The sequence below is a fragment of the Ovis aries genome, chromosome 26 (assembly GCF_016772045.2).
Source record: "Ovis aries strain OAR_USU_Benz2616 breed Rambouillet chromosome 26, ARS-UI_Ramb_v3.0, whole genome shotgun sequence".
Lineage (NCBI taxonomy): Eukaryota > Metazoa > Chordata > Mammalia > Artiodactyla > Bovidae > Ovis > Ovis aries.
Window position 1 is genome coordinate 37621903 of NC_056079.1, and position 22135 is coordinate 37644037.

Genomic DNA, 22135 nt, shown 5'->3' on the forward strand with positions numbered 1-22135 from the left:
ATTCCTGCTCCTCCAATGGATACATCAGGCTCCCTGACACCCAGGACGGTGGGTTATCCCCTGGATAAGTCGGGGGACAGGCAGTCCTAAGTCTGAAGGTCCCGGAGGGGACTCACCAGGGCCATGAGGGACCTCAGCTCGTCCTCGTCCACATGCCTGAGCCCAAGGACACACACTCGCCAGCGCTGCTGAATGTGTGATGGGGGGCAGCTGCCAGAATGCAGGCCAGGCCGGGGAAGGGTCACAGGAAGCAGAGGCCAGCTTCCCACGAAAGAGTCTCCATCCAGCAGACGCAGAACCAGCATCCTGCTGTGGACTGAGGACGCAGCCACTCGGGGCCAGCCTAGCTCTTCCTCTGGGTGCCTTCTGCCCTCGGGGCTATGGAGATGCTCTGGGTACAACAACGTTCTCAGTAGGACAGTCAAGATGTCCCTGGGGGCTCAGGGGTAAAGAATCCACCTGCCAACGCAGGAGACACGGGTTCGATCCCGGGGCTGGGAAGATCCCCCATGCCGCAGGGCAACTAAGCCTGTGTACCACAAGTCTTGAGCCTGAGGCTTTGAGCCCGGGAACCGCAACAAGAGAAGCCGCTGCAACGAGAACATACACCGCAACCAGAGAAAAGCACATGCAGCAATGAGGACCCCACACCGTCAAAAACTAAATAAGTGAAATCACTAAAAATAAATAGGATGTCGGGGGGCAGGGAGGAGGAGTCAGTCTGTGCTCACAGGTAGATGCAGGAATGAGGGAAGGTCAGTCCCAGGTGGGCCCTGGCTGGGGAGGCCAGGTCAGCTCTGGCTCGTTGAGGAGATGCCCACAGGTTCCTTCACCGTGGGACGCCGGCATCCCTCACAAAGCCCCCGCACTGCCCGCTCTGGGGCAGCTAAGAATGTTCCCACTGTGTCTACCTCTCCATCTTCACCTAACAACCCTCTGCCAACAGTTCTGGCAGCAGGAGGAAGGTGGCCGGAGACGGCGCGGCTGAGAGCCGGGGGGGCGGGAGGGGCCCAGGGGTCCCTGCCAGCCCCTCTCGGGACAGCAACACACGCTGCCCCTAAACCGTGTCTGAAGGCATAACGCAGGGCACGCGGGGGCCGTAACTCCTGCTGCGGGAGGCCCTGCTCCGGGGGAGAGGAATCCAGAAACCCTACGAACACAGGAGGGGCTAAGAGGCAAAGGGGAGGGGCAGCCAAGGGGAGGACAGAGCCCCTGTTCCTCTAAGACAGTGCGGGAGGCGTAAAGAGACGGCAGCTCTGGGGCAAGAAGGAAGGGGGTTTTTGGACGTGTCAGAGAGCAGCCCTGACGGGAGTCTCTGCTCTGACGACCCCTCTCCTTCGGGGCAAAGACACTGGGGTCCTTGGGGGGTCCACACAGCTACCCGAACCCAGGGAGGGGGTCATTCTAATAAAGGGAGTATCAGCCTGGCGCCCCCGGCTTTGTGCCAAGACAGGGAGGGCTGTCTCCCACGACGTTCCCACAGCGTCCCTAAGGCTGGCGGGGTGCAGAGCTGGGTGCTGCTGGGTGCACGGGGTGAGACACCCTCCTGCAGGTCACCAGGACCTGGGAGAGGAGGACAGGGTGGCTGGTCACCAACTTGATGAACTTTGCCACCTGTCTACTTCGTGCCAGGCCCTGAGGTGGATGCGCTACAGACGCTTGCAGACAAGGGCAGGCAGGCAGCTTCTCAAGCCTCGTCAGCTCTGGCGGAGACAGACCAGTCCCAGCTCTCAGGGACTCACGTTCCAGCTGAAGGAGGCAGGCGCTGGACCGCTGGTTAGTTACGAAAGTAGCGGGACTGAGACAGTGATGATGCTAGTCACTCAGCTGTGTCTTGGGACCCCATGGACTGTAGCCTGCCAGGCTCCTCTGTCCATGGGATTCTCCAGGCAAGAATACTGGAATGGGTTGCCATTCCCTTCTCCAGGGGATCTTCCCAAGCCAGGGATCAAATCTGGGTCTCCTGCATTGCAGGCAGATTCTTTACCGTCTGAGCCACCTGGCTGAGGGAGGGGTGTTAAAGCGTTGGCGATGGGGTCTGGTGGGCAGGGGGACGTACTCTGTGACCAGGTGAGAGTACATCAAATGAGTACTTAGGGAAGGCAGGGAGCTTCGAAAGGGCAGAGAAGAAATAAGAAGTTCCTGGCGTTCAGCTAGGGAGGCTGGGTATGGAATTTAGACAGAGAACAGAGTGGGTTTGGTGCTGGACAGGAGGAACAGTGTGACCCAAGCTCAGGGACGGGAACTGGTGAGGGGGCACGTGGAACCGGGGTCTCTGCCAGAGCTGACGAGGCTTGAGAAGCTGCCTGGCCATGGGCTGAGGTCACACGGGGAGCAGGTAAGCCCGGCAAAGGGGTTTACGTGGAGGGCCTGTGTTGCATAACTCCAGAAAGCTGTACGAAAATCCCAGTGTCTATGGCAATTTATTTCTCCAGTTTGAGTTTCCTCTTTGATAAAACAGAGGCGATGAGTCTGAACTCACAGACAAGTGCTCAAAAAGAATTAATTCCATGTTCTTGGTCTGAGGGACCAACCAAGAGTCCACAACTGTCAGACATGGCACCACAAAACTCCCAGAAGAGAACACAGACAAAACATTCTCTGACATAAATCGTAACTATTTCCCTAGCTCAGTCTCCCAAGGCAAAAGAAATAAAAGCGAAAATAAACAAATGGGACCTAATCAAACTTAGACGCTTTTGCACAGCAAAGGAAAACCATCAACACAATGAAAAGACAACCTATGGATCGGGAGGAAATATTTGCAAACAATGTGACCAACGAGGCTTAATTTCCAAAATAAAAAAACAGTTCATACAGCTTGATACCAAAAAACAAAATAAAACAAAAAACCACCCAATCAAAATGTGAGCAGAGAACCTAAACAGATGTTTTTCTGAAGAAGACATACATATGGCCAACAGGCACATGAAGAGATGCTCAACATCACTAATTTTACAGAAATGCAAATCAAAACTACAATAAGGTATCAGCTCACACTGGTCAGAACAGCCATCATCAAAAAGATTGCAAATAATAAATGGTGAGAGGGTGTGGAGAAAGGGAAACCCAGCTACTCTGTTGGTGGAAGCCAAAGTTGGGACAACCAGTATGAAAACAGTACGGAAGTTCCTTAAAAAACTAAAGCTACCATTCGACCCAGAAAGCCCACTCCTGGGCCTATAGGTGCCTTCCACCAACCCTGGGCTGTAGCGTCCATGTGCTGCCTGAACTCCCAACGCCCAAGGAACTGCCTGCCACTCTGGCCGCTCCTCGTGGTCACTCACCTCTGACCCAGAAACCAGAGGGCAGATGCCTGGCCGGCAGGGCCTCCGGGATTTGGGTGCTACGGCCACGTTCCTTCCGACCAATGCCGTGCCAGGTCTGCCCTGAAATTCGTGGAGCATCACTGAGGCTGTTAGCAACCCTACTCGGCCGTGAGGAAATTGAGGCTCAGGGAAGGGTAAGTTCCTTGTCTGGGATTGTAGAGCTGGTACAGTGGAACCAGAATTCCTTACCTGACTGTGAGGCAGTAAACCTGTGTTTAGAGCCACCTCTGATGCACTGTCCAAACAGAAATACCTTTGAGAGCAAAAAAAGGAAACCCACCAACAGGAAAGGCAGGAAATGAATGTTTGCAGGGCTCTGCTGAGCGAGCTGGGTACAGGGTCACCGTCTCGGCCCTGCAGAGCAGGACAGCGCCAGCCCCATGTTTCAGTGAAGACCAAGGCCCAGTCCTGGGCTTCCCTGGTGGCTCAGCAGTAAAGAATCTGTGTGCAATACAGGAGCCAGAGGAGATGCGGGTTCAGTCCCTCGGTTGGGAAGATCCCCTGGAGGAGGGCATGGCAACCCACTCCAGTATTTGTGCCTGGAGAATCCCCATGGACAGAGGAGCCTGAGGGCTACAGTCCATAGGGTCACAAAAGAATCGGGACACGACTGAAGCAATTTAGCACAGTAAGGCCCAGTCCTATGGGGACTTCCCTGAAGGTAGTGCGGGTAATAATTCTGCGAGTCTGTGTTTTAAACCTTTGAAAATATTTATTCTAGAGACAAAAGGAACAGAAAGGGAGCTGGAGAACCCACAGGGCGCCACCGTCCCGGGCAGCAGGTGGTGGCACAGACAAGCGAGTAGGTCACTCAGGTGGGAGGCCAGCTGGCTCCAGGGGGTGAAAGGGAACATCCGAGTAGGCATCTGAGTCCAGTACTCCACACGTGAGACCCAAGGCCGTCACACTATCCAGCCCAGAGTGAGCCCAGAGCGGGCTGGCACCAGCGGCTCAGAGCAGACTCAGATCTGACATTCAAACCCGGACTCCACTGGTGACCCACCCACACCACTTTCTCCAAGCCTGTTTCCTTATTTGTAAGAATCAGGTGGCGGGCAACGTTCACTTCCCTGGATTCTTACAAAGATTAAATGAAATGACATCAACACAAGGGCCTGGCACTTGCTAACAGACCCACAGGGTGGTAGGGAGAACCTCCGTGGGATGGAGCAATGGGAGTGTGCTGAGACAGGGAGTAACCAGGGGACTCCAGGCTTCCGGCTTTGGTGACTCAAAGGAAAGTGGGCTGCTGATCATGGTGGAGACTGAGAGGCAGGAGCAGGCTTGGGGGTGGTGGGGGAGAGAGAGCTGGGGTGATGCTGAAGAACCTGGTTTTGCATCAAGGGCCCAAGGGTCTTCTGAGCAGAGATGTCGTTGGGTAACTGATACGAGACCAATGCTCAGATAAGAGGTCTGGTTTCGAAATACAGGTGTGAGATTCCATAAAGAGAAGAAAAGGTGCCCCAGGGAGGGAATACAGAGACCCTGACCTAGTCAGGGGAGTCTGTGAATGAGGCTCAGGGAATCTGCCAACATTGGGAAACTCTGCAGCAAATGCCCTCTGTATGGATTTTCCTGGTCCAAGCTTTCAGTAAGTTTTCCACGGAGTCTAAGGGACCCTCAATCCTACCTGAAGCTTACCAACCAAAAGGGTAGAGTGAGGCTCCCCTGGGGAACACAGGTATTCAGGGTCAGGCAGAAACGTAAAAGACAACAGTCATGGAGACAGCGAGGGACCACGATGCGAAGAGGCTCTGAGCGGCAACTCACAGGGTGAGAGCCGGCTGAGAAATCAACTGAGCTGGGAACTGAGCCCAGCAACGGAGGCCACCGCGCTGGGTCAGGGGGGGAGCGAGGGAAGCAGGCACGGCAGATGGCACACCCCAGGGCTCTGTTGTCGTTTCACTGAAAAGGGAAGGCTCTGCATCAAGGAGCTCGTCTGAGAATCCACAAGTGAAATTTCACAAGGCCTGTCCCAAGGGTGCACGCGGAGCATCTCAGTCACCGCTCATCGAGACCAGAGCCTGGCTTCCTGCGAGAAGTTCCCACCAGCTGGAGAGGTGTCTATTGCTGGGCAGCCTCTGCCAAGTAAAGACCTCCTCTGTGTGCATGACCAGAAAAAAAAGCTTACGGAATAAAGGCTCCATGGGAGAACACCCACCCAAGCACACGTTCAGACGTGTGCAGGGCAGCCACAGACTACGGCAGCTGTTACCAAGCTCCAGGAAAGCTCGACGTTCCAGGTAGGCTGAACAAGGGGCAACGTTTGTTAACAGTGCCAGCTATGGGAGAGTCAGACCCAGGGTCACTGATCAGCTGCTGCCCTGGTCGAGTCAGTTAAGGTCCCTCCCTCTCCCTTTCCTCACCTGTGAAATGTGAAAGTAACTCAGCTCCAGGCTTGGCTGTGATGATTTCATGAGATAATAGACTTAAGCACAGAGTTCAGGGTCTGACACTCCAGCAGCTCAATCAGCACTGGTTGGGGCTGGGTTTACAGTCTAGAGCAGTGCTGTCCAATGGGAGCGCTGCCTGTAATTGTACATTTTCTAGCCATCCTATTGAAAACTCAACAGGAGCCCAGGCAAGATGATGGAGCAGAAAGGCCCTGGGCTCACTTCCTCTCATGAGAACACCAAAATCACAACTATCTGCAGAAAAACCATCCGTGAAAAAGACCAGAACCTACAAGAAAAGATCTCCTCCAACCAAAAACATAGAAAAGGAACCATGGTGAGACACACACCCCACAGTGAGACAGATACCCCAAGGTGGACGACCCACAGACTGGAGCTTCTCCCACCGGAGTAAGAGTTCTGAGCCCCAGGTCAGGCTCCCCAGCCCAGGGTTCTACTCATCTGGGAAGATGAGCCCCAGAACATTTGGCTTTTGAAAGCCAGCGGGGCTTAATTTTGGGAATCCCACGGGGTGGGGGAAATAGAGACTTCACTCTTAAAGGGCGCACATGAAATCTCACACACACCAGGACCCAGGGTGAAAAGCAGTCATTTGACAGGAGTCTGGGCAAGACCTATCTGTCGGTTTTGGAGCGTCTCTCAGGGAAGCGTGGATGGCTACGTGTCACCCTGGGGCCATGAATCCTGGAGGCAAACATATTTGGGGACCTTCTGTGGTGAGGACATGGCTGCTGACAGTTTCCATCTTAGCTCATTAGTGCCAAAACCCGGTCCCACCCAACAGCCTGCAGGCAACCCAGGCTGAGAAGCCTCAGGCCAAATAACTAACTGGGTAGGAATCCAGCCCCAGCCATGAACAGGCCCTAAGGACTTCCTGAGCCCATAGCTGACTCTAAACACACCTCTGCACTTTGCCTTGCCCACCAGAAGGCCAAGACCCAGCTCCACACACCAGCGGGCAGACACTGGCCCTTCCCTCCAGGAAGCCAGCACGGGTCTCCAGACCAGTTATTTGTAAAAATACAAATAACAATCTCGAAAAAAAAAAAAGAAAAGAAAAGAAGAAAAAACAATGAGGCAGCAGAGGAACACTTCCAGACGAAGGAAGACGATAAAACCCCAGAAGCACTAAAAGAAGTGGAGATAAGCTTTCTACCCAAGAAAGAGCTCAGGGCAGTGCTTGTAAAGATGGTGAAAGAACTCAGGAGGACAGCAGGTATGCACAGAGCAAGAAGTTGGGATTTTTAAACAAAGAGTTAGAAGATGTAAAGAACACACAGAGAAGGAGAATACAATAACTAAAACGAAAAATACAGGAAGGAATCAATAGCAAACCAAACGATACGGGAGTGGATCAGCGAGCTGGAAGACGGAGCAGTGGGAATCGCTGCCACTGAGCAGAAAAAAGGGTGGAAAGAAGTGAGGACAGGTCAAGAGACCTTGGGGACAACATCAAGGCACTAATATTAGCATTATTGGGGCCCAGAAGGAAAAGAGACAGAGAATGAGCCTGAGAAAATATACGCAGACATAATAACTGAAAACTCCCCTAGCCTGGGAAAGGAAGCAGTCACTCCAGCCCAGGAAACGCACATGGTTCCAAACAGCAGGAGGCGCCAACATCACTCACATTACCACCCCCAACCATCCCCATCCGCGGAAGAACTGTCTTCCCTACAACCAGTCCCTGCTTCCAAAGAGGTTGGGGACCACTGCCAGACAGGATGAACCCAAAGAGGAACATACCAAGACTCACTGTAATTAAAATCACAAAAATTAGAGATAGAGAATATTAAAAGCAGCAAAGGAAAAGCTTCCCAGGTGGTGACAGTGTTAAAGAATCCACTTGCCAATGCAGGAGACGCAAGAGAGATGTGAGTTTGATCCCTGGGTTGGGTAGATCCGCTGGAGAAGGAAATGGCAACCCACTCCAGTATTCTTGCCTGTAGAATCCCAAGGACAGAGGAGCCTGGTGAGCTACAGCCCATGGCGTCACAAAGAGTCGGACACGACTGAAGCAGCTGAGCCTGCAGCATGGGAGAAGCAACAACTAACATACAAGGGGAGTCCCACAAGGCTGGCCGCTGTTTTTTCTGAAGGACAGAACAGAGTAGCATGATACATTTAAAGAGACGAAAGGGGAAACCCTACAACCGGCAAAGCAAGAAATTGGGCAAAGAACTTCATCTTACATCGCCAGGAGGAGACCAACTCAGCAAACGTGAGAAAGCCGAAGTCTCTCAAAGAGCTCCAGGCCACTGGTTCCAGGGGACATAGCCCTTCTGCGGCCCCAGTCTTCACAGTCACCCACCACGTCTGCGAGTCACGTTCACAACTGATATGGTGCCAGGAGGCCCTGTTGTACTTGGTTAACTCAGACCAAAGGATGCAAGGAAATGGAGAAGCCAGATCGGAAAGACACAGGCTTATGCTTCAGTTTGGACATGTTACCGCTAGAAGGAAAACCAAGGATGTCCTTGGAGAGTGCAGAGTCCTGTGAAATCCAGTGGACCTGGGTACCACTGGGGTATGACCTTGCATGTATTACTGCACTTCTCCATGTAAAACAGGACCACTGATACCTGTTTTGGAGAAATAGCGTGAAGATGACATGTAATACATGTAAAAGAGCTTTGCATGGTGTCTGACGAAACAGGGGTTTAATAAATAGCTGCTATTGGTGATAAGAATAATCATAAGTGAAGTACTCATATTTACTTCCATATCAATATAAAACCTTAACTAGAAAAAGGTTTTAATAAAAGACAGTGCAAGAAAAAGGTCACTTACCTGACTTCCCTTTTGAGTCTGTGCAAAGAAGGGAGATTAATTTTCTCAATCTTTGAAACCCTGAACGGTTTTATCAAATTTATTTTTCCTGGCTTAAGGAAAAATGAAGAGAAATTGATCTTTGAATGCCTCTCTGTAAGTGACCTTGAAAACTGTTTTTTCCCAACAACATAGGTATCCATCCATAACAAAAAGTGTGTGGATGGGTGTGTGTGTAAGCTAATGCACGCTTTCCATGTCTCTGTGTATACATGATTTAACCCTGATATACAAAGAATTTTTCCTCATCCATGGTCCCAAAGACGCGGCCAAGCTACCAGGGATTCCTTCGGTCAGGAAGAGGTAGTACATTTGAAAGGTGAACTCACACTAAAAAAATCAGCATTATGACTTTTTTCCTTTTAGTAGTATTTGCATCTTGAAAGTGAATGTCCCTAAAAACAGAAGACTCAAAGAAACATCTCTCAGAGTCTACGGAATGGAAACAGCATTTCTAGAGAGATGCAGACGTAAAGACTTTGCATGCTGGTAGCAGAATACCAGGGGCTTCCCTGGTAGCTCAGTTGGTAAGGAATCCGCCTGCAATGCAGGAGACCCTGGTTGGATTCCTCGGTCAGGAAGATCCCCTGGAGAAGGGATAGGCTACTCACTCCAATATTCTTGCCTGGAGAATTCCATGGACAGAGGAACCTGGCGGGCTACGGTCCATGGGGTCGCAAATTGTACACGACTGAGCAACTAAGCCCAGCAGAGCAGAATACCAGGCATCTGGGATAAGAGGAGGTGGACCCGAACATGCCCCTCGAGTTCAGCTCCACGTGACTTTTTACTGCAGCTTAAGGTCAGTCCGGTTTCAAGAAAGACATCTGCTCTCAGCCTCACCACTCCAGAGTATTGCTGCTTGTGTGTGTGTGTGTGTGTGTGTGTGTGTGCGCGCGCACGCACGCGCGTGCTTCAGGCTAATCAACTGCACCATGAAAAGCTCAGTAACACTGAGGGTCTGCCTGCCAAACCAGACCTCAGACGCGGCTAGCTGCTGACCAGTGTGAGCCATGCAAACAAGCAGGGAGGCCGCCCGCCGCGGAGGCTCCGGGAGGAGTGAGCTCCGCTTACCTGTCTTCGGCCTGGGTTTCACTGGCAGGGACTCCTGTTTTTCCATCGCTGCTTCTCTTTCTTTCCAGCGGCGGACCTGCTCCTCCCTCATCTTGAAGAACAGGATCTGTTTCTGTTCCTCGTTTAGCTCTGCCAGCAGATCAGGATCTATGTACATCTCCGACAGGATCTGTTTCAGCATCTTTGCGGGGCTGGAGTCTTTTGCACCTGAGGCAAAAGTTCTTGAGAACGGCTTCCAGGGCTGCCTCCCCTGGGCTGGCACGGGGGGGCACCCACAGACCTTCCCAGACGCTCGTGGGGCTGGGACGGCGGCAGTTCAGCGAACTGGCTCTGGGTTCCCACACCGGGCCCCCTGTCCAAAACGCCACTCATGAACCTGCAAAGAGCAACCGCCAAGATGCAACTGTGTTAGAAGGTACAAAGGCCAGGACGGGCTTAGGAGCAAGCTTGGCAGAAACACAGATCCGCCTTTATTTCAGGCAAGCTTTGTTAAGAGTTTTGTGTAACCTGTATCCTGTAATTTCCAAAGATACTTTAACAAAAAAACAAAAAAATAAACCCTAACTTTTTACCGGTCACTCTCAGGGAAACAAAAAATTAACAGAGGCTTGGCTGTCTCCCAACTAAGCAAACATGCGATTACTTCCGAGCTCAACAAACCACCACGTCCACAGCTAAAAACAGTTAAAGAGACAAAGGCAAGGATGAAATTAAAAGCCTCTCTCCAAACAACGTACTTCAAAAGCAAACACTGTTTTTGAGATTTCAGAGAATTACCCACCCAAACCCAAGCCAGGCTTAAGGAAGAAATAAAGAAGAAATAAAAATTAGACCATAATGCAATTTTCCCATTTTCCCTTACAAGTGGCTGTTAATACAAACAATTATGCGCTGTCATCTTCACAGATGGACAGTTCGGTGTTCAGACAACTCACCAGAACCACAGAAACCGTGCAGAGCAGGACAGGGCACTCACATGCATTTTGGAAGGGCACCAGGGTTTAGGCGTGCCTCTTCCAGATACCCTAATTTCACAGGGTCTAAATTTACAGACCAGATAAACTGGGGAGCCATGAAATTAAGAGACACTTGCTCCTTAGAAGAAAAGCTATGCCCAAGCTAGACAGCATATTAAAGAGCAGAGACATTACTTTGCCAACAAAGGTCCGTCTAGTCAAGGCTATGGTTTTTCCAGTGGTCATGTATGGATTTGAGAGTTGGGCTGTGAAAAAAGCTGAGCACCAAAGAATTGACGCTTTTGAACTGCGGTGTCGGAGAAGACTCTTGAGAGTCCCTTGGACTGCAAGGAGATCCAACAAGTCCATCCTAAAGGAGATCAGTCCTGGGTGTTCACTGGAAGAACTGATGCTGAAGCTGAAACTCCAATACTTTGGCCATCTGATATGAATAACTGACTTCTTGAAAAAGACCCTGATGCTGGGAAAGATTGAAGGCAGGAGGAGAAGGGGATGACAGAGGATGAGATGGTTGGATGGCATCACCGACTGGACAGACATGAGTTTGGGTAAACTCTGGGAGCTGGTGATGGACAGGGAGGCCTGGCGTGCTGCGGTCCATGGGGTCGCAAAGGTCAAACACGACTGAGCAACTGAACTGAACTGAACTGAAGGGGTGACCAGGCTCATCACAAAGGGTCCTCGCTCTGTAAGACAGTTTCTCAGATGGAGGAGCCTTGGGCCTGAGCACACAGGTGACTTCACAGGGGCACCTACTCCTCAGCAGACGTGTTCTACTTCACACGTTTCCATTTGGTCTATTTTCAAAAAATATAGCAAACCTTCACATTTTTGTCATTAGGAGAAAATGATGTACACATTTCCATTCTGGGGGGAAAAACAGAATGCTTATTTTGTTCCAATATAATAAGAAATCCACAAAAAGCTTATTTATTTCAACTCTGCAGGATCACCTATGTTCTAAGAAACAGACTAACAATCCTACCATCTGGCCACGCCCTCTCAAATATCTTCTTTCTCCAAACTAACTTCAAAGGCTCTTAAGCTTCAGACCAGTCGCTCAGCCACACGGCGGCCCTCCCAGGCCCATGGCCAGTCACCCCCGGCCCTTCTCCTGGTCACCTCCAGGCAGGCTGCCACACTCCTCTCACGCCCGGGAGGCTCCTGCAGCTTCGTTCCTGCTCCACCTCCTTGCGCAGCTGTTTCTCCATTTACACCAGCTTTTTCAGAGAAGCACAAGCAACAGCCCAACAGCCAGGGTACCCAGGGTGCCCTGAGTACCAACAACATGTAGTTCCGTTCACTAACATGCCCTGTGTAGCAGGGACCTTTACTGAGGCTACCACGACCCTCGCCATCTGCGTCCTGCCATCTGTAGCATTCAGTTACCCGGGGCTCAAATGGAACACAGTGTTTAGAGAAATTTTTAAAAGAATTAAAGGCACCGTCCGACTCTAACTCAGTCAGGCACGCCTGCCCCAGGCTGCCTGGCTAGCTTTGTATTTTGCTTTGAGGCGACCCTCAAAGGCTCTAACAGCCACACCACTGATGTCCTGCGATGCGGTCCTGACTCTGCGGTCTCCAGGAGAGGGGCACAACTAAATCTACACTTGACGGGGGTTTCCAGAGGCTGAGCTCTTGTCTGTAGGCGTCAGAACAGCAGGAAGAAGGTAAGTCCTCCACTCACTGGACTCCAGTGCTGGAGACCAAGTGCTAAGAAGCCAAAGTGAATGAGTCCTTGACATTCCGAAGGAACACACCTCAACATAATAAAAGCTATAGATGACATTCCGGTAAAGGTCCTTACGCCGGGACACTTCTTGACCAGGGGTTGACTTTCACAGAAATAAAACACAGGGGAGAGGAGCTGCCCAGGGAAGTTGGAAGCTTCCGCTCTATCCCCCAGTCTGGAATTGGGCGACTCCCAGCAACAGGGACAGGGCAGGCAGCACCTAAACAGGAAAACCCTGAAAGGGCTGAATCCGCTCTCCCCTCCCCACCTGGCGCACTCCTGGTCTCAGACGCTGACCCCAGCCGCAGCCACGACCGACCATGAGCGGTGAAGGCAGTAACTAACGAATCTTCATCCCAACCTTGGAGTTCAGCCCCTTACCATCCCCATTTCCTACAAGACGATGGAGGGGGTGTGCCCGGCCGTCTGGCTCCAAGTCAGGGGCACGGAGTTTTCCGGGAGCCCAGAATCAGGCTTCCCTGGTAGCTCAACTGGTAAAGACCCCTCCTGCAATGCACGAGACCCTGGTTCGATTCTTGTGTCGGGAAGATCCCCTGAAAAAGGGACAGGCTACCCACTCCAGTATTCTTGGGCTTCCTTTTTGGCTCAGCTGGTAAAGACTTCACCTGCAACGCGGGATACCTGGGTTTGATCCCTGAGTTGGAAAGATACCCTGGAGAAAGGAAAGGCTACCTACTCCAGTATTCTGGTCTGGAGAATTCCATGGACTGTATAATCCGCAGGGTCGCAAAGAGTCAGACACGACTGAGCGACTTTAACTTTCACCTTTCAGAATCAGAGCATCACCGGGATGGGGAACTGCAGGTGACGCTTCAGAAGCAAGTTCTGGCAGCAGCGGAAATGCTGAACCCAAAGTGCGTGAGGCAGGGTTGACGTCTTGGGGGCAGAAGCCTCATCTCTGCAAGTGCAAGTGGCCTTAGGGGAGGGCAGGTACGGAAAAGCCCCCACCCCAGGAAGGACAGCGGGCAGTGACTGACACACGGGGCTCACGGCATTCACATAGAGCACTGTCTACACAGCATCCACCCGCAGCTCCATCCACAGCCCCTGGGGAACAGACCAGCAGCGGAGACAGACTGGGGGAAAGGGCGGCTCTGTACCGCAGGGATGACAGGTCCAAGCTCTCACAGCTTCAATCTTGTGCGGTTTCCCCCAAACATGCTTTTTTTTTTTTTTTGTATTAAAGGTAATTAGTGGACCTTCAGGGAAAGACACTGGCTTCCCCCTATCCTCAACGAAAACTTGGGGATCCCGCTGACAAGAATCTTGCGGGGCGAGGTTGCTGAAATACAAGCACTGCATGGGACGCTGAGGCTGGGGCCCGCCAGTGGGAACCTCAAACACAGCGCCGGCGGCCCGGGAGGCCAGCCCTGCCTCTGCCGGGCTGGGTGTCACTTCACATACCCGCGCTGGCTTTCCTCACCGTAAAAGGAGCCTGAACTGTGACTCTGTAACCTGAGGTCTGTGCCACACCATCCAGCGGGGACTTACGGAGGCAAGTGGAGGCAGGGTGGAGGAAGCAGAAAGGAGGAAGTCAACTGGCCAGGATTTCCCCTATTTTACCCCCTGACAATCAGTGCTGCGGCTGAGTCGGGCACACTGAGTGCAGCGGGCTGCCCCCATTCAAGACCCAGTAAAAAGGACAGCTGGGCTAACTCAGTTTCTTCCTGTGCAATACTTTTCGTAAAAGACAAAAATGACCAGCAACACGTCCACGTCTGCTACTTTTTCCAAAAATAAATTTCTAATGGGTCACAGTTGTCTCCCAGGACTCCCATAGGTGTGGCCTGGCTCTCATACTTGCTCATACTTGTCCTCTAAACAACGATTCTTTTTTTTAGAGGACTTTTTGTATTTTTAATGTCTCTGAGACCTTACCCGAAAGGACATTGCAGTGGTAAAGAATCTGTCTGCCAATGCAGGAAATGCAAGAGAGCTGGGTTTGATCCCTGGATCTGGAAGATCCCCTGGAGAGGGAAATGGCAAGGCACTCCAGTATCCTTGTCCAGAAAATTCCCTGGATAGAGAAGTCTAGGGGGGCTACAGTCCATGGGGTCACAAAGAGTCTGACACAATTGAGCACCAAAAAAAAAAAAAGCCTAATTAATCATAAAAATATTGTGATATGGACATTATAACTTTAATGGTAAGAATATCATTTGAATTATAATTCTTTTCAAACAGCCAGCTTTCAGTTATCTCATTCAACTTTGCCTTATTAGTCTACCCGCACAAAGGTTCTCTTTGAAGATAAAATGAATTGGTGGCAGGGGGGCGACATCAATTTGGTAAATTCTGTAAAGATGATATAACACTCTTCAGAAATTTGAAATCACCGCACACGGGTTTATCTAGAAATTTCACTCACGCCAGATCTACGCCCGCATTGATTCCACTTACTTCTTCACTGAAAAAAAAAATAAAAAACCTGTATCCAAGTCATTGTTTCTCTTAAGCAGGCACCCAACAAAGCTTTTAGGGTTGAGCGGACTCAAGTTTAGAAAGAAAGGGGCGCTCCGTCGCCTCTTTCCTGTGACTCTTGGGGAGAGAAAGACACTCTGAGCGAACCTGCAGTGACTCCCCGGTGCCCCGGGCGCCACCCCAAGGGCGCCCTCGCGAACCCCAGGGCGGGGGAAGGTCACCGCGCGGCCGCCTGCAGCCACCGTCTGGGCCCGCCTTCCGGGGGCGGCGCGCCCACCGCGGCCCCGCGCGGCCCCCCAGCGCAGCCCGCGCCCACGGGATCCGGGACTGCCCTGGGCGTCCGGGGCGCGCGCGCCTGGCGCACCGCCTTCCCCGCCCGCGACCCCCAGGCGCTCCCTCCCCGGCAGCCCCGGGCGCTCCTCCGACGAACGCGGCCCGGAGCTGCCCGCGCGCCCCTCACCGCGACCACCGGCCCGCTCTCTGCGCCGCCGCTCTCCTGCCGGCGCGGCGACACCGGACACCCGACACCGGACACCGGGCCGCTCGCAGCTGAGCCCGCAGGGCGGAGGAGCGCGGGACCGCCACCCGCGGGGAGACCCCGCGCTGGCAGCCCCTCCCGCCTCCCGCCCGCGCCGGGCCGGGCCGCCGTGGCCGGGGGGCGCCGAGGGCGAGGCGGGCGCGGCCGGCTGCACAGACGCGCGGCCGAGACGCGGGCGAGGGCCTCCCCCCGGCCCGCTGCCAGCCCCCCGGCCCGCTGCCAGCCCCCCAGCCCGCCCGCACCTGCGGCCGCCGGCGCGTCCCTCCGTGCTCCCCGCGGGCCGGGCGGGGTCCTGCCGGGCGTCCCAGCAGGTTGGGGCCCGGGGCCGGGAGCCCTTCTCAGCTCCGCCGGAGGAGCCTGTGCTCCAGTGTCTCCGAGCTCACTTTTTTTCTTTTGTTGACCTTAAGTCAATTATCAAACTCCTCCCGGGCGCTGGTCCGCAAGGGTGTGGCTTCGTAGGAGGCCTGGACCCGGAGGAGAAAGGCTGGGAAGATGGAGACTGGAGACGGTCGGTCAGGGGGTTTGGGGGGAGAGAAAATGAAAGAAGTGCGGAGAAGGGGAGAAGGCGAGAGGGTGAAGGCCGGCGCTGAACTGCGCGCGGGGACAGCACAGGTCTGGGTGGCGCCCGGGGGGAGGAGCCGGCCAGAGAAGGAAATCTGGGAGGACAGCTCATTGGAGGCAGAGTGGCCTCGTCCGGTGGCATTTTGCATTCAGAGGACCGTTCAGCATGTGTGGAGCAAGGAGCCTGCTGTCCTGACCACACCCTGCCCCAACCTGGTCGCAGGTGTCAGGGAGAAAAGGGTAAAAACAGCGAGTGTAGACCTGTCTACACAGCCTACCTGACTTGCTCCTTTCAAAAATGAAACCTTCCCATTTCTAGCCTCTCGGGACCTCGGAAGATACTGGAGAGGTAGAACCTGGGGGCGGAAGTCAGGCCTCTCGAGTAGCTATTTGAGAGCTAGTCTAAGGATCCTAATCAGGGCAGAATTTCTGGTTGGGTTTGGTTCCCACTGCTTATTAACTTATGGCCTGTCGCGTATTTCTGGCTGGAGTGTCATTTAACCTGGCTAGCTGCTGGTGCCGGCTCAGGGAACCCTAACACTCCGTGGTGAAGCCGTTGAAGAACGACAAAGTCAGCTTAACACAGTCCCCAGAGGCATTTAATGAGCGCTTGCTGGTCACCATGCCGGTCATGGTGAAGCCAGACACGCAGGGAGCAGACAGCCGGCCCCATTGGAGGCAGCACTACCTTGTACAGGAGCCGCATGTATGTTTCTGCCTCCTTGAAATCATGAACTTGTTGCCAGGACTGATCCCACATCAGTGACTCTGTGACTTAACTATGAGGCTCTCATCTGCCTTTGGGCCACGTTCCGGGTTGGAAACATCTCCCCACCCAATGATCCAGGATGTGTTGTGGGAGGGTGCCCGCCTTCACGTGCCTGTCAAGTGAGGTCTGGGCCACCACGCCTTGCCAGGGGATGGTGCTGAGCCTCACCCTGCTGGCCACTGGCAAGTCAGGGACACTTATGAGGTGTATCACCAGCTGTCTTGTTCTTGAAGTTCTGTTAAAAGCCCTTACGAGCTTCCCGGTATCCTCAGATCTTCCCAGGGAGCTTGGACTAGGTCTCCTAGTACAAATGAAACCAAAGTCTCATCTCTTGCTTGGACTAGATTCAAAATCAAGTATTTCCTAACTTCTATCTTTCTTGCCATCTTTTCAAAAAGTACACAATTTCATTTTAGTTTTATAAAGGGTTACTGCTGGTGATCCCAGAAGTCGTTCTTAAGCACAGCTTACAATAACCTGAGGGAGGTTTAAAGTTTGCCCCTTTGTTCCCCTCACCGCCCCCAACCCAGCAGTTATTTTGTTGAGATTGGGATGGAGCACAGACCACATTTCCCCAAAGCATGCTAGGAGGTCCTAATGTGGCCAAAGATGAAACCGCTAAAATATGTGGGAAGCTGATATGGGAGATTTTGAAGAGTTATACTACAGGCCCTGTGTGGTGTGCGTGCTCAGCTACAAAGTCACGTCTGACTTTTTGTGACCCCAAGGACTGTAGCCGCCAGGCTCCTCTGTCCATGGAATTCTCCAGGCAAGAAGACTGGAGTGGGTTGCCATTTCCTCCTCCAGGGGATCTTCCCAACCCAGGCAGGGATCCAACCCTCATCTCTTGTGTCTCCTGAATTGGAAGGCAAATTCTTTACCACTGAGCTACTTGGAAGCCCAAACATAGCTCCTCGACTTGACCGAAATAAACATGGAGCCAACGTTCACCTTCTTGGTTCTGATCCCAAAGTTGTGTGGGGGGATGAACAGCCTCTCATTTCATATGTGAGACCAGAGCTCTGGCTTATCAACACCTTTACTTCCATTCACTGCTCCTGTTTGTGAAACCCAGATGTCCCCTCTGGCCTTTTAGTTGAGGCCAGAGCTTTGCTCTTTGAAATCACCGCTCCCCTCCCCCCAGCACACACCCAGGCTCCAGGCATTCCCCGTCACTTCCTAGCCTTTCCTGGAGGCAGTCCTTCAGTTCTGCCCTCTAGAGCCATCTCCCTCATTACACTGTTTGCCTGAAGACTCTTCTTTAACTAGAAGCAGAGTCTTGACTCTACCCTGGGATAAAGTAAGACAGTTCACCTCTTCCCCTAAGTGTATGTTTAAATGAGAGCCAGCTTATGGCCTCAGCATGAGTGCTGTTGTTTAAGTTTGAGACAGAGAGTGAGTTTTATTGGCATGTCAGTATTTTAACAAGGATACTTGTACAGCATCCAGTATAATGGGAGGTTATGGCCAATAAATGACAGACCATGCCTTATAAATAGGGAAATATGAACACAGACAGGCTCCCTTTGGAGAAAGGAATCTGTATGCATAGAGTTTATATAGCCACCCTGGGAACCCTCGCTGGGAGTAAATGCTACACATCTGTCCTCATTAAAACACAGCGCATCACACAGATTTTAGGGCTGGAAAGAATTTGGACGTTATCTGGACATCATTTTGCAGCTGAAAAAAATGGAGGAAAAGAGAGGTTCCCCACCATAGGGCTTCAATGGTGAAAACAGAATTAAAGCAGAGTTTCTGACTTATGGTCTTTACAGAGTTATTATACTGTGTTAACCAGATCACTTATCTTACTGATTTCAGGAGTGAGAATGAAGGGAACCATCACCTGTGTTTCTCTTCCAACATAAGCACCTCTGTCTGTTGATGAAGAGCAGACGGAAGCCGCCTTCGGGACTGCATGCCTTGCGGCCAGTGGTGGGCACAGGCCCCCATCCAGGCTCTGCTGGCTGCTCCCAGCAGGTCCCACAAGCTTCCCAGCCCCTCTGGAGAAAGCAAACCTGGGGCCATGACCTTCTTCACTGCAATAAGCGGGTACTGATGGAGCCGCCAGTCAATTCTCAGTTCTTCCGTGGGTCAAGTTCTGCACAGGGGAGGAGGCAGAAGGACATGGAGCAAAGGAATCAAACCAGAAGAATAAAGAGAACAGAGGTGATTTTTTGAGTTCTTACGTGAGCTCTCTTCCTTTTGGAAGAGCCTGTGGAGCCTCAAGTCTGCACTCCTCCTGAGTAGGGGAGGGGTTCACAGACAAGAGGGGGAAGAACGCACCTGACACCCAGAAATTACTTTGAATTTTTAATAGAAAAGGAGGGATTTCTGGTCAATACTGGGCTTGCAAGCATGAGTTTGACTTGCTAGTTTTGCTGTGTGGTGAGCAGCCCTCCCAAACCGGCTGAATAAAAAGTCTAATCAGGAACTTCTCTGGTGGTCCAGTGGTTTAGAATGTGCTTTGCGATGCAAGGGACACAGGTTCGATCCCTATCGGGGAACTGAGATCTTGCATGCTGTGAATCAACTAAGTCCGAGAACCACAACGGCAGCCAGAACACTGCGCCGCCATGAAAGGTCCCAGATGCCACACCTGAGACCCAACAGAGCCAAAAAGAGTCTGATCAGATGCCCGGAACGAAAGACTCACATCCTATTGTTTTATTCTTTAAATACTATCTCCTAGTGGGACTCCAAGGAAATAACATATGTCACTAAAAAGATGACGCTTAATGGTCAGATAGAAATGGTTTCTAACCCTCTGAATGCACTCTATAAAGAAAGCTGAGTGCAGAAGAATTGATGCTTTTGAACTGTGGTGTTGGAGAAGACTCTTGAGAGTCCCTTGGACTGCAAGGAGATCCAACCAGTCCATCCTAAAGGAAATCAGTGCTGGGTGTTCATTGGAAGGACTGATGTTGAAGCTGAAACTCCAATATTTTGGCCACCTGATGTGAAGAGCTGACTCATTTGCAAAGACCCTGATATTGGGAAAGATTGAAGGCAGGAGGAGAGAGGATGAAATGATTAGATGGCATCACCAACTCAATGGACATGAGTTTGGGTAGACTCCAGGAATTGGTGATGGACAGGGAGGCCTGGGGTCCAAAAAGAGTTGGACACGACTGAGTGACTGAACTGAACTGAACTGAACTGAATATACTCTAAGTCACTGTGACCCCGTATATCCATACAGATCAACATTTCAAAGCATTTTCAAGCTATTATTTTGTTCAGTCCTCCCAATGTGTTTTGTGAGCTAGGCCTTTGTATCTTAACTCACAAATGGGGACACGAGTTCAGGGCAATTCTGTGGCTTGCCTGATCGTACTGTTCATGGGATTCTCTAGGCAAGAATACTGGAGTGGTTTGCCATTTCCTCCTCCAGGGGACCACGTTTTGTTAGCTCCCTTCGCTATAACCTGTCTGCCTTGGATGGTCCGGAACAGTGTGGTTCATAGCTTCGTGGAGTCACGCAAGCCCCTTCGCCATGACAAGGCTGTCATCCATGAAGGAGAAAAAGTGGAAGTAGTGACAGATTTTATTTTCTTGGGCTCCAAAATCACTGCGCACAGTGACTGCAGCAATGAAAGACGCTTGCTCAAAGACGCTTGCTCTTTAGAGGGAAAGCTATGACAGACCTAGACAGCGTATTAAAAAGCAGAGATGTTACTTTGTCAACAAAATCCCTATGGTTTTTCCAAAAGTCACTTACGAATGTGAGAGTTGGACCATAAAGTAGGCTGAGTGCTGAAGAATTGATGCTTTCAAATTGTGGTGCTGGAGAAGACTCTTGGGAGTCCCTTGGAGTGCAAGGGGATCAAACCAGTCAATCCTAAAGGAAATCAACTCTGAATATTCATTGGAAGGACTGATGCTGAAACTGAAGCTCCAATACTTTGGCCACCTGATGTAAAGAGCTGACTCATTGGAAAAGACCTTAATGAAGGGAAAGATTGAGGGCAGGAGGAGAAGGGGGCGGCAGAAATGAGATGGTTAGATAGCATCACAGACTCAATGGAAATGAACTTGAGCAAACTCCGGGAGTTAGTGGCTTCCCTGGTGGCTCAGACGGTAAAGTGTCCGCCTACAATGCGGGAGACCCAGGTTCAATTCCTGGGTTGGGAAGATCCCCTGGAGAAGGAAATGGCAACCCACTCTAGTACTCTTGCCTGGAAAAATCCCATGGACAAAGGAGCCTGGTGGGATACAGCCCATGGGGTCGCAAAGAGTCAGACACAACTGAGCAACCTCACTTTCACTTTCTTTTCTGGGAGTTAGTGTAGGACAGGGAAGCTTGGCGTGCTACAGCCCACGGCGTTACAGAGTCAGACAACTGAGTGACTGATGAGCAGCGTCAGAGTGTCTGCCTGGTTTATGCAGTAGAGTGGGTGGTCGTGGGCCAGGGCTGGGACCCGGGTCTTCCCATCCCCTGACCAAGGCCCCCTTCCCCACACCTGCTGCCTTTGTCAGCCTGTCCTTCCACCTGTATGCATGGCATGGCTGGCATTTTGTCTCATTATTTTTGCATTCCCAGAGCCTAGCCCAGGCTGTGAGGTAGAATAGATATTTAATCCGTGTTTGTTTAAGAGCTGAATGAATCTGTAGGCTTGCCCACAGAGAATCAGTACCTCCCTGAACAGTCTGGTAAGCTTATTTTTGGAAATTAAGGTTAAGTAGCTTTGCAGCCTAAGAAGTTATCAGTATGTTTTGAGGGATTATCTTAACCCCAGGAATGACTCAGTAGTTTGAATGTTCAAACTTGAGATGCTATTCATATGAAAAGGAAGGGATAAGGTCAGGGTGATTATATTATTATCCTGCCACAGAGTCGTTTGCCTTGATTTTTATTTTTCCTTAACATTGTATTCTTTTTCAAATTATTATTCATTACATGCAATGAATGATGTAAACCTTTTATCCCTGCAACTCGAATGACACACATGTGAGTAACTATTGTTTTGAAATACATAGCATTTCCTGACCCACAGGGATTATTATTTACATAATCAGTTTTGCAATTTTAGGAATGCACCATCTTGAATTATTATTCAACTGTTTCATTGATGTTGGCTCTCCAACTAGATTATAAATTCCTTCAGATAGACGTGTGCATTTTATATATTTCATTTCCCTCACACCCAGTGAAGAATTGACTCACAAAGACAGATTTCTGAGTACACAAATCAAGGCAACAATGTAGATTCCCTTGATGGAGCTCTTATTGTATGCAGTCTGACAGCTCTCAAGAGAGAATGTTTTTGGGGTTTTTTTCTTTTTAGTTTTCATCTTGATCCAACTTAATACTGTAGTTGGAATGGAATTCTGTTTTATTAAACTCATAGTATTTCCTAAGGGTTACATATTTTTATAATGAAACTTTCTGTTGGTAGGGCAAAAAATGTAGACAAAATGGAGGGAACAGCTTCTAGGATATTTACATTAAGAAGAAAACCCACAT

At 51.2% G+C, this 22135-nt stretch overlaps 1 protein-coding gene and 1 non-coding gene across 4 annotated transcripts in view; one reads left to right on the forward strand and one right to left on the reverse strand.

Annotated features, from left to right (window-relative positions):
- Positions 1-15928, reverse strand: part of SH2D4A (SH2 domain containing 4A) — a 63679-nt gene extending 47751 nt beyond the window's left edge. For 2 of the 3 annotated variants that reach the window (XM_027962487.3, XM_042241500.2), the window contains exons 1-2: positions 15578-15928; positions 9647-10022 (exon numbers count right to left, since the gene is read on the reverse strand). In XM_027962487.3, the coding sequence (XP_027818288.1) occupies positions 9647-9827 (181 nt within the window). In that variant the 5' untranslated portion in view covers positions 9828-10022; positions 15578-15928. Of the gene's footprint in view, positions 1-9646; positions 10023-15257; positions 15317-15577 lie in introns of those variants that run through there. The other variant, XM_027962485.2, reaches the window with a different exon arrangement.
- A 4802-nt stretch (positions 15929-20730) lies between these two features.
- Positions 20731-20802, forward strand: TRNAC-ACA (transfer RNA cysteine (anticodon ACA)). The gene has a single exon. It is a non-coding gene; the product is annotated as a tRNA-Cys (tRNA).
- The last annotated feature ends 1333 nt before the right edge of the window (positions 20803-22135 follow it).